Below are 13078 nucleotides of genomic sequence, written 5' to 3'. Positions count from 1 at the left end.
CTTGACAAAGGCAATGATGCAAAATTCCTGAGCTCAGTGTGGCTGCACAACTAAATAAAGTTGCAGGGATTATTACATTTTGTAAATATAGCGGTAAATTTTAAGTCATTAACCATACAAAAACCACTTTTTCCCCCAAAAGTAAAATCAGGCTGAGATCAACAATTCCTTGCCCACTACTTAACCAATTCAGAGATGTTATCATCATTTGGATGTTGTGTAAATCTTGCTGGAACAATAACATTGGTCTCTTCGTCCAAATCATTTATATAAATTGTAACGAGTTGAGGCCCCAGCACTGATCTCTGTAGTAAACCACTTGTCACACCCTGCCAACCAAACAATAACCCATTTATACCATTTGTTTCTTCTCAGCTAGCCAATCTTCTATTCATGTCAATATGTTATCCTCTACACCATAAGCTTTTATTTCCTGCAATAACATTCATAAGGCACCTCAAATGCCTTCTGAAACAGTTCCACTTTATCCCAGGCATCTGTTATTTCTTCAAAGGGCTCCAACAAATTGTTTAATTTCTCTTTTAAAAACCATGTTGACTCTGCCTGTTTACCTTGAATTTAGCAAAATGCCCTGTTAAAGTATCTTCCAGCATTTTTCCCTATTCAGGCCGCCAGTGTCAAATCAATTAGATTCTCAGCCAGTTTAAAGTGGTTAGCTTAAAAATGAGTCACATCACATCAGATTTTATGATGGTCACATCTACATCATGCATAGAGTGAAAAACATTAAGAAATTAAAGCCACCTTCTTTCAATAACAACAGTCCCCCCGCAACCCCACCTTTGTCCTTTCCCTAAAGAATAAAAGAATTTTCTTACACTTATTAGGAGAGTACTAATATAAAACTCACAGGGCAGTTTGGTGGCTAGCCATGGTGAGGAGTTTGGGACGTAACCACTTTTTGTTGCAGCAATAAGCAGTTGGACTCCAAGGATGTAGCGGAACGTGATGAAGGCTACCCCATCTGCTTCTGAATATCCTGAGGCAAATGAGGTCTGGTTGGTAAAAATCTCAATGAAGGCTTTACCCAGAGGCTGATGTGTACTGAAATCACTCACGTGGACTTTTAACGTCACCTCTGAAAAGAAAAGGAGGATACAATCAGAAAGCGCTGATCACTGGAAACTTAAGTTTGAAAAGATTTTTTGTCTTTACTGCAAAACACTAATTACCCCCATTTTAACTCATAACATATTGTAGATCTGAGGTGCAACTTATACCTGCTTATTATGATGCTCAGAAAGATGACAACAAGCGAGATAGTGACTAATGTGTCTTTCTTAAAATAAAAAGTTGTAATAATGAAAAAACTATGTGCAACAATCAAGAGTTTAAACCATATTAATACATTTAGAGGGCCAATGTCCCTGCACTTTACGTTGTCAACCCTGCCAGTTTTTGGAATGACCACTCGTACTAAGTGATCGGTGAGTTGAATTAGTCACGGGACAAAAAAAAATACGAAGTTGAGCCACATTGTATCAAGTGCATCAAGTTTATTTTTTGAATTCTTTTTCATGAAACATGGGTGTTCTTGGCTAGACTAGCATTTATTCCCCATTTCTGTCTGCCCTCTATTTTCAACAGTTTTCTGTTTCAATTTTTTTCTCTTTAATCCATTGGTCTTACTTAAAATTGAATTCTGCAATTGTACCCTCCTTGTGGTTATTTTTCACATTTCTGCAATTTATAAATTAAGACTGAATACAACTTCCTCTGAAATTTTTGTATGTTTTAAAAAAAATTAGATCTGATTTTATTGCATGTACAGTGAAATCTTTTAAAGGAGATGCCCCAAAAACAGACACCTACAAAAAGATGCCTGAGAAGCACAAATAATTTTAATGGTCAAATACAAGGCATGTATTGAGACCATGAATAAGTGTAAATGGTGAATGAAGGGGAGCTTATGATGCACCAAACTCTTTTATAACTCAAATCATGGGACAAGGCTCATTAAAAATGTTCACTGATTGATGATTACTGCTGCTCAACCTTGCAGCTAGCTTACCTCCTGCCCTCAAATCCTCACAAGGTCAGCGTATATGGGTCAGACCAAGGTGGCAGCAGCTTTTGTGAAAAATAAAAGCTTTTATGTGAGGGGGGAGAGATACAAAAGTGTCCAGAGGGGCAATTTTTTCACACAAAGTGTGGGGAGTGTCTGGAATAAGCTGCCAGAGGTAGTAGTAGAGGCGGGTACAATTTTATCTTTTTAAAAGTATTTAGATAGTTACATGGGTACAATGAGTAGAGGGATATTGGCCAAATGCAGGCAACTGGAATTAGCTTCAGGGTTTTTAAAAAAAAAAAGCAGCATGGACAAGTTGGGCCGCAGGGCCTGTTTCCATGCTGTAAACCTCCATGATTCTATAACCATCATTCATTGTGGCAGTGAAACCACACTCTGGCGTGCACATTCTTTCCTGGGAGTACCTGCAGAGAAGTTTCTATTCTCTCGTGCAAGTCATGAAGAGAAAAGTTTCCAAATCAGTGGAGCATTTAAACAAAATAGTACATTGAATAGCCATTCTGAAAATAAGGAAACATGCATTAAAAAGGTATAGGAGATGCCAGTCACCAAGGTGTCTGTAATTTACAAGTTTTCAGGTATTTCCTAGATATGAGATTTTTTTTAATTAAGTGTGCTATCTTGCGCCCTTCTGGGTGACAGATGTTAACACTGTGCAACGCTAGATGGACAATGTAAATTTCAGCACTCAGGTCAGGCACAGCATGGACTGGATTCCAGGGAAAAGCTCATTCCTTACAATGAACAAACTTGCCTTTACCCAGCCAGGAAAAAAGACTACGCCGCACTGCACAGCACCATGACAGTTCAGTTTCACACTGGCAACATTTGTGTAATTTGTAAAAAGGGAAATTATCAAAGCAATTGAACAAATTTGCATTTAGGAGGGCTCCAGGACATTCCAAAGTGCTTTACAGCCAACTAAATACTTTTGAATGGTAGTTACTATTGTAATATAGGACACAGCATAAGTGCTTGGTGGCACAGTGGTTAGCCTAACAGCGCCAGCGACCTGGTTTGATTCCCGGGTCACTGCCTATGTGGAGTCTGCACGTTCTCCCTGTGCCTGCGTGGGTTTCCTCTGGGTGCTCTGGTTTCCTCCCACCAGTTTAAAGACATGCTGATTAAATGCACTGGCCATGCTAAATTCTCCCTCAGTGTACCGGAATAGATGCCAGAGTGTGGCTACTAGGGGATTTTCATAGTAACTTCATTGCAGTGTTAAAGTAGGCCTACTTGTGAAACTAATAAACTTAAAACTGCTGTGGATTCAGCCATTAGGAATTAGCAGAATGAGATAAAATCCTAGAATATGGCCATATATTTATCGTGACTTAGCAGACTAACAATTTTTTTTCAGATTAATTTCACATTTACCATTCTGGAAGTAACAAAAACCTTCATCAGCTGGGAATGAATTTCAAATCAGTTTTCAAAAGGTGAGAGCACTACATTCTGGTCCCCTGCCAGAATAGCTAGCTCCAGCTTACTGTGCAGATTGAAGTAGCATAAGGATGCCTATTATGAATATGAAGGTACAAGGTAGGAATTAAATTAAGTACTAGCTTTTTTTTGTATGCTACTGTTCAAATGATTACAGATTCTTTTTCTTAAAAAAAAGCATAGAAATGAAAGACAGCAGCCAGTATAATAGTCAATGGTTATTTTACAGAATTAATGATCTAAAGGCTTGGATGAATGATCTGGTTACACGAGTTCAGATCCCATGAGGGTGACTGGGAAATTTAAATTGAGTTAATGAAATAAAAACCTAGTATTAACAACAGCGACTATAAAGTGTCATAAAAACCCATCAGATTCACTTTTCCCCTTTATGTGTGGGGATCTGCTGTCCTTACTCAGTCTGACCTACATGCAACTCCAGGTCCTTGGCAATGTGGTTGACTCTCAGCTGTCTCTGAAATGGCCCAGCAACTCACTTGTATCAAGTTGCTGCAGAAAAAGGCTGGAAACACCTGCATTGAATTTGGCACCAGACACAACACAAGCAAACCAAGCGCAGTCAACCTGCATAATCCTACATAATGCATTAATGTCTAGGGAACTGTGTCAAAATTGGGAGAACTGTCCTTATATTTTAGTCAAGCAATAGTCTGAGCTGTCATACAGGCTCTTCCTTTTCAGTCAGTAACCCAGATTCATCCATCATCACTGTGCCACTGTGGGCTGCTATGAAATCAGGAAGGACTGACCCGGAGTGTATTCAATATTGACTCCAGACTCCTTGAGGGATCAAGTAGAGCATAGGTAAAGAAACCTCCTGCTGAATTAATATTCCTACAAGGTGAACTCAAGTTCAAAGAAGCATAGGTTTGCATGGGCACTTAAGGAGGAAGCTTCCATCTGCATCACTATGGGTGGCTTGGTAACGCCATGAGTGACCAAGCTGGCTGAGTCTTGACGGCAATTGGTGACAAACTGGGTTACTAGCAGGTGAAGAGAGAGACCCAACACAAGGGAAAAACCTCATTCTCAATCGATCAGCTACAGATACATCTATCAAAGGTATTATTGGTAAGAGTATTCTTTGCAAAGACAAAGTCCCATCCTCATACTGAAGACACCTTCCATTGTGCTGTGTGGCATTAGCATCATACTAAATGGGACAGATTCAGAGGGATCTCCTCACCAATGTTGAAACATCTCCAAAACTCAAATTGTGTAACAGGTAGATCAGTGGTCTCCAACCATACAACGAAGACTGAAGTACATATGGTAGAAATGGCTTGACTGTCACCTCATCTTATTGACCACTTGATCAAACCCCATTATTTCATCATCATCAAACTCCATTCTCATTTTTGCTCCCACTGGTGTGACAATACCACGCCTTTAAGAAATGTATTTTAATCATGTTTCTCCACAGTTTTTTTTCCCCAAACAGGCCCTGGTATTTTATTGTTGCCATAATGTCCGAATTGATGTCCTCTAATTTTGATCGAGATGCTAATGTAGTGTCCTGAAGTTTTATGACCCTTTTGGAATTGTTGGATGCAGCGTGACTGACAGGTCAGGTCAGGTGCTGCCTTTGGTCAGTTCTTTATTCCCACAAAAAAAATGCAAAGTTTTAGTTTCAGTTTTGTCAGAAGTTGTTTGGATTGAAAGTAGTGTTTTTTTTCTCTCTCTCTGGTGTTGGAAATCTTGTTGGGTGGGTGTGGTGTTGGGATTGCAGTTAGAAGCTAGAGGCAAGCAGTGTCTCTATCTCCCTCTCCATTTCTGAAAGTTCCCAGACTGGAAAGCCTCAGTGTTTTAATCCAACATCCAAAGGACACATCAGGAGTTCAAACGCTGCAAAATCCAGCATCATGTGAGCATACCTGCTTTTTGTGCTAAGCCTAGGGTTATGTTTGTGGGGGTTGTTTGATTTAGAACTGTAAAGTTAGCTGTTAACGTTTATGCAATGTTATAGTTGTTTTCCTGTAATTGGTGAAAAGTATGCTAATTTTTCTTATTATAGTTTAACTGCATTATTAAATAAACTTTGTTTGATAAAAACTTCCCAATGGGTGCCTTGAATCATACCAGGAGTGAAACGCCTTATGCTCACCCGTGCTAAATTCAAATGTAAAAACTTAGGGTCCAGGCTATCTCCACAAAACACCTTGGAGTTTCCGGCCTAGATCATAACATGTGCAACCAGTTTTCCCTTCCCACCAACGTCATTACAGAATGGAAGCGTTCAAGATTCCCTTGTATTTATAATGAAGAGCATCCATTCAGCCACTTGTGTCTCCTGCATTCCTCACTGCACCATCCCTGAACCACTCTTCCGACACCAGTTGTCAATTTGGGCTCTCATACTAGATATTGTCCTCAAGTTCAGCAGCATAGGCGAACCCAGTAAATCAGCATTTATTTGTTGAATATCTGGTTAAATGTAAGCCCAGCAGTCAAGCAGATTAGGGAACCTGAGATTAGTTTATTCTGGCTTTCTGACATATTCTCAGTAGGCTTCTGAGAAAACATACACTCAGGCTGTGAATTCGGTCATGGACTAAAGATGGAGAGAGTAGAGTAGTTCAGTGATGGAACAGGACCAGTGCAGCTGAAAGCTTTGCTGCCAACGTTCAATAATAGAGACAGGCATAAAAGACCAGAGTCAGGACCGCAAGGAGCAACAAGGAAGTCCAAGAATACAAGAGGTGGCAGAATGGTTTTGGTGGTGTTTGAGGAGTACAGAGGAAGGGTTGATGGTGGGGGGTGAAGAATTTTAAACTCAAAGACAAAAAACCTTTGTGTTTGATGCATTAAGAGATAACAAATCAATGTAGGTTAGCAAAGACAGACTGGCTGATCGGCCAACTGGATTTCGTGCAGGTCAGGAACCTAATGTTATACTTGCTTCTCAAACAACTTTCTCCTGCATCTGTCACCCCGCCTAAATAAAACAACTTCTCCTTTCAATCTTGTATTCCATTTCCTCCAGCCAATCTCCTTGGTTTTATTTGACCTTGACCGACTTGTTATCTACACGCATAGAACACAGTCACATACACGGGGAAAAAACACAAATTGAAAATTAAAAGTCATTCATAAATTACAACTACCCCTCTGCTCTTCCCACCTAATGTATTCAATATTTCCAAATAGATTTTAACAATGCTTACAGATAACTGGTGTAACCATGGAAACACTCCTGGAATATGGAAATGTGAATGAAAAAGGCCCCATGGAGGACACATGCAACATAACCAGGGTGGTTCCACTCAACCTACCCTTTTCCATTTAATAGGCTGAGGCTGGATTATACCCAAGGGAGGGGGGTATTATAACCATAGCAACATAAAGGTTAATTATCACAAACTACAAAGCAGGAGCTGTAATAGGAGCTGCAGGATGACAGATTGCCACCAGGACAAAGGGAAAGCCTGCAGAGAAACACTGCGCAAAGAAAAACTGACAGTAGGGAAACATTCATCACAATTGAAGCTGTGAAGACGCAGCGTAACACAAAAAAAACCTGACCTATTAATGGCCAACCAGGATTCGAAAATACTGCAAATTTAGAGGTTAGTTCAATATATTGGTGGCAAAACACTGCTGACTTTGGAGAAACGAGCAGCATCAGTTGAAAAAAGTCACGGTCTACACAAATACCGCAGAAAGCTTAAAATTCATTAAAAAAAATTCAGTCGCACTTCTACTATAGCAAGAGAAGAAATATTCGGGGCTCCAGTCATTTTTTATGTCTCTCCAGGTATAAACTGATAGAGTGTTAATGCTATATATTGTTGGTTAGAAAGGGAAGAAAGGATAGCTTCAATAGGACAGTCAGCCTAACCTCAGTGATGGACAAATTATTGGAGAAAGCTCTGAGAAAGTGTAAAAATCATTTAGAGACAGACTTAACAAGGGCAGACAGTATGGATTGCTTAAGAGAAGCAAAACAGAAAATGAAGAGAGTCAATGTTTTGTATTTGGAACTTTGGCTTTATTCTCTCTCAGTAAGAAGTCTGACAGCACCAGGTTTAATTTACTCTCTCTCCACAGATGCTGTCAGGCCTGTTGAGATTTTCCAGCATTTTCTGTTTTTGTTTCAGATTCCAGCTTCGGCAGTATTTTGCTTTTGTTAAGACAGGGTTGCCTCTGATGAATTCAGTTGGATTTTTTGAGTAGGCAACATGGTGGGTCAAAGAGGGTAGTGCATTTGGTGTGAACTATGTACATTTTAACAAGACTTTTGACAAAGTCCTACATGACACTCTGGTCATGGGAGCAAAGGGAAAATTGCAATGCAAATCCAAAATTGCCTCAATGAGCGCATGCAAAAGATAACTGTCAGCCGGTGTTTTTCCAATGGGATCATTTGCTGTGCGCTTAAAAAAAAAGTGATTTAAGCATAGATTTAGACGGCATGATTAAGTGGTTGCAAATAAATAACGAGGAAAAAAGTTGCAGAATGATGCCAATGGGCTAGCAAGGTGTGCAAAAAGTGGCAAATGGAATTCACTCAGGAGAAATACAAGGCAATACATTTGGGGAGGACAATTGCAAATACACAAGAAATGGTATGTGGTGGAAACCCAATACATCACCCTGCTCAGCCCGTGGGCGGGAAAGCTGGGGTACACCTCCGTCACTGGCCCGCTTTCCCAATTGGGTGCTTGCCATCATCACATCCATCATCATTCTTTTCCCCAGTCCCCCCCCCTCAATCTCACCATGAGACTCTGTACACTTAGGGAGGAAATCCTGCCACCTGTAAAATTCTGCCCATAGTGTACAGGAGAGCAGGGGATTTATGCTAGAACTGTAGAAGATGTTAGTTAGACCATAGCTAAAGAACAGTTCTGGTCATCACATTACAGGATGGATGTGATCACATTAGAGAGGGTGGAGAGGAAATTTACAAGGACGTTGCCAGGATTGGAGAATTTTACCCATGAGGAAAGATTGGGCAGTCTGGGGTTGTTTTCATTGGAATAGAGTTGGGTAGAGGATATTTAGTTCAGATGCATAAAATTAGGAGGGAAATAGACCATAATGGAGAGAAAGGACCAATTTCTGTTGATAGAAAGGTCAAAAACCATTGGTTGGTTAGTTCAGTTGGCTAGAACGTGATGCAGAATAATGCCAATGATGTAGGTTCAATCCCCATACTAACCAGTGGTTCTTGGAGGCCTGCATCCTCACCTTGATCCACGCTGGAGAAACATTTTCCCTCAAATATATGACAACCAATTATCACTCACAAATGGAGTGAGGTGCTTCTGGTCTTTTGTGGACTATGGCCATTTAAAAATGACCAGGTTTGAAGTAAGTAGTGGAAGTACCTTTTTTCATCCAGAGGGTGGAGGTGGTCAAGAATTCACTGAACTGAAAGGTGGTAGAGGCAGAAACCCTTATTACATTAAAAAAACAAATGGATATGCTGCCGACATGCCATAAATCACAATGTTACAAATTAAGAGCTGGAAGCTGGGATGAGGCTGGAAAGATCTTTATTACTCAGCACAGATGCAATGGGCTGCATGATTTCTGTCTGTGCTGTAATTTTTTTCTAGATTGCTAACTTTGTTCAGTTTCTAAATACTGAAGAGAGTTGATTACCATTCATTATAAAGCTTAATAAGCACCAGTATCCAATGTGCAAGCACTTCAGACCAGATTTGTAGAGCTGTTACTGATGAGTCACAGTTGAACCGCCAACAAAAGTTTTACTTGGGCGTTACACTTGTACGACTCGAGTAGGGATAACATGGGAAAACAAAATTCTTCCCCAGTGGACTGCTTGGTAAATACACCATCTGCCGTGGCGCTGAGCTTATAACAACAAGAATGTCCTTGGCTCGATTCCCCATCTGTGTCAGTTGATCTCAACTGAGAGTCAGTAAAGTATTACAGTTGGCTTCTGTGCCTCTGGGTTTGAAAAACAATTCAAATTTGCCTCCATCCTCATAAAACTGTTCCTCCCCACCTGTGGCACACATTATTCTCCATAAGAGATGTGGAGAGAAAGCCTGCTTCTAACCACTTTTGGCATTTGCTAAAACAGCCTGTGATAACTCTCAGTCCAATTTCCCCATGTCCTAAAGGAAGGCAGCCTGGACCATGCTTAGTAAGTTCTTTGGCTGACCGTCAATATCTCAAACTTGAGATTTATACCATCAAGGGACATAACAACTCTGTGGTAGAATACATTGCTGTACGGAAACCAAAATGATTTATCAACATTTAAACAATATTATGGGATCTTCAAATCTACTACCTCAACGGGTCCTAACTGGATTACATAGATAGAATCTACTTTGATCAATTATTCTGCCAAAATTAATATCAAAAAAGGGTCAAGTAGGCATTTTCAGTACAATATAATAGATGTATTACAAGATATTCAGAATCATCTGAAAGTGCAGTGCAATTAACCTTCAACCCTGCATCACTTAGCTTAATTATAAGCACTATACAATTGAACACACACAGCTAAAATAAATAAAATGCTTTTACAGTTAGGGTACAAGTCTGCCAAATCCTATTATCTTGTTCGACATCCTGTAGAAATAGGGTATTCAGTCTCGACGAATCAATAACTGTATTTATTATGTTTGTAAAGGTGCAGCCTTCTGTGTGGTTGCTGCAAGGCATTCTTATTTGCAAAAATTAAAGAATATCAGCATATTTAGATTCCTATTTATTGTAGGAAAGTAAGTGTTGAATAGTCCAATTAGCAACTTATTTTGAACAAGAATCCTAGGAATGGAGTTTAAGTTTACTTATTGGTGTCACAAATAGGCTTACATTAAAACCACAATGAAGTTACTGTAAAAATCCCCTTGTCACCACATTTCAGTACCTAATCGGGTACACTGAGGAAGAATTTAGCATGGTCAATGCAGCTAACTAGTACGTCTTTCTTCCTCTGTGGGAGGAAACTAACAGAGACACGGGGAGAATGTGCAGAGTCTGCACAGACAATAATCCAAGCCAAGAATTGAACCCAGGTCTCTGGCACTATGAGGCAGTAGTTCGAACTAATCATTGCACCACCGTGCCACCTACAATAATATATTTACAGTGTATTATTACTGAGCTAAATGACACAAGAACTGCTTCTTTTCTATATCATTCACAGCACACAGCAAAAGCTATGATTTGCTTGAAACATTCAAAATGGTTTTCCTCATTACCTTTATCTATTACAAACAATGCAGCTTTGCCTTACACATCTTCATATTCTTGCAATGCAGGTAGTGCTGTACCAAGGTGAGTCAAAGACTTTCCACATATTGTTCTGTGTAAAGGTTCCGTAATATCAAAGCATTACACTGTAAGAACAAACTAATATCCATGTACATCTAATTTCATATACCTGCACATCATTTGCACTATAGCTGTTTGACCATGATCACTTAACTTTCAGATTGCCACTTCCTAAATACCAGTTATTGAGATCTATGCTGCTTAACTAAAGATAGCATCTATAAAGAGAGAGAGATTTGGCAGCGAATTTTGTAATCAACACCTTGAAATTAATTCAGAGTGAAATTCTAAACTATATGGGGAATATGTTAAGCTTTAATGTCATGTTTGTTTCCTGTTAGTTTATTAATCTGGATAAAAATGCGCAAACAGCTGCCTGTCTGCCAATGCAACATGTACAGATTCCTGGATTTGATTAAAGGAGTGGTTTTCTCCATGATCAATGATTGTGAGATAGCTAGCATAAATTTTCCAACTGCAGTTAAGGGGAGTGGTACCTCATTTGTATTACATAGAGAGAGCACAAAGATATCACATCACTACACCCAAGTAAAGAAAACTCCCGCCACAAGGATTAGTATTTCTATGGAAACCATCCCTATAGCCCATGTAATGTTGTATTGTGCCACATGCATCTGAGTTTGATCCTAAGCTCTTGCTAAATGAGCTGATCTCTTCCAAGGACAGCAGAATTCGCAGGCTCGGCAGAAAACAACAAAAGTAGCCCTGGTCATTATTCAATAGATGCTAAGTAGCACCAGGCAAAGGCAAAGTCAACCTTAATTGTGATATTCCTCTTGCAACCAAAAATGACCAAAACTATGCAAAAGTATGATTTCCTAAGCAAAGAATCCCAGAGTTATCAACTGATTAATCCTAACAAAGTCTTTAGGGGAAATGAAATGGGAAGTGGACAAAACATTTCCTTTCTGGATGGCTTTGTGCTTCTCATTGAAAGGAAGGGGGACTCTAACATTGGGGGGTATAATTTCCCAATTTGGGAGTACCTGGGTAGGTTCACCTTAAGTCAGATCCCTGAAAAACAAACATTCACAAGTGTGGAAGGAAATCATTGCAATGTTGTGTGACCCTGTTGCAATCCCCAACTCAAAATTTCAGATCTACGTAAACTTTAATTACAGCAACGATAGATTGAGGACAAATCAAGAGTGAAAAGCTTAAGTAATCAATATCAGCAAAGAAAGGCATTAGGGAAGTTTAAGGGATTTAAAATGGACAAATCCCCAGGGTCTGATGGCCGATATTGCTCAGGGTCCTAAAAGAGGTCACTGCAGAGATACTGAATGCACTGGGTATGATTTTCCGAATTTCCCCAGATCCTAGACAGTTCCAGCAAGCTGGAAGCTAACTCACATTGTTATTCCCAAAAAGAGGGAACTACATGTCTGTTAGCCTAACATAAATTCCTCAACTTTTCCCGACAACCTATGATTAGGTTTGACAATGCATTTAGAACGTAACAGTATGGTCAAGCAAAGTCAACACAGTTGCACGAAAGGGAAATAGCGTTTGAAAAATTTATTTGCTTTTTTTGAGGATGTAACTAGCAAGACAGATAAAGGTGAACTAGTAGATGTAGTATGTTTGGTTTTCAAAAGGGCATTCATTAAGGTAACACAAAAGTTTAATATACAAGATAAGGGCTCATGGAGTAAGGGATGATGCATCCCAAATGGATGGAGGATTGGGTGACCAACTGGAGGAAGTGGAGAAGAGTGACCCCGAGTAAAACAGGAAGCTTAAAGAGAATGATGCAAGTGGCTTGCAGTAATGTCCTTCGTTCCTTAGTTTCTGTTCCTTGTCAGACTTTGAATTTAGACACTTAAATATATAGGCATGCAAAGACTGATGTTCTGATTATGATAAAATCTGCCTATAGAATCACAGATTGCAATTGTTCCTTCACTAAACATAATGGTAGTAGTACAGGAATGAAAGGGCGGAGAATAATGTAATTCACTTGTTTGAACAGTTGAGGCAGAAAGCAAGATCACAATAGGTAGGAAGTGTGGGAAAAGACGCTGAATGGACATGAAGAGGATGGGTAAATTGGAATAGAATTATTTATTCATAAGGAGGGTAAACATCATGTATTGGCATGGATAGAGGATTGGTTAACTAACAGAAAGCAAAGAGTGGGGGTAAATGGGTGTTTTTCTGGTTGGCGATCAGTGACTAGTGGTATGCCTCAGGGATCAGTGTTGGGACCGCAATTGTTTATGATTTACATAGATGATTTGGAGTTGGGGACCAAGTATAGTGTGTCAAAATTCACACATGACACCA

The 13078-nt window shown here is 39.6% G+C and overlaps 1 protein-coding gene across 1 annotated transcript in view; it reads right to left on the bottom strand.

The window, feature by feature from the left end:
- fam171a1 (family with sequence similarity 171 member A1) overlaps window positions 1-13078 on the bottom strand; it is a 174013-nt gene that overhangs the window by 67226 nt on the left and 93709 nt on the right. The window contains exon 2 of the mRNA XM_080210497.1: window positions 872-1099. Within this exon, the coding sequence (XP_080066623.1) occupies window positions 872-1099 (228 nt within the window). The remainder of the gene's footprint in view (window positions 1-871; window positions 1100-13078) is intronic.

This window comes from Carcharhinus amblyrhynchos, chromosome 2 (genome assembly GCF_965287045.1).
Source record: "Carcharhinus amblyrhynchos chromosome 2, sCarAmb.v2.hapA, whole genome shotgun sequence".
Classification (NCBI taxonomy): domain Eukaryota; kingdom Metazoa; phylum Chordata; class Chondrichthyes; order Carcharhiniformes; family Carcharhinidae; genus Carcharhinus; species Carcharhinus amblyrhynchos.
Note: the sequence above shows the minus strand (reverse complement) of the source record. Positions and strands in the feature narration are given on the sequence as shown.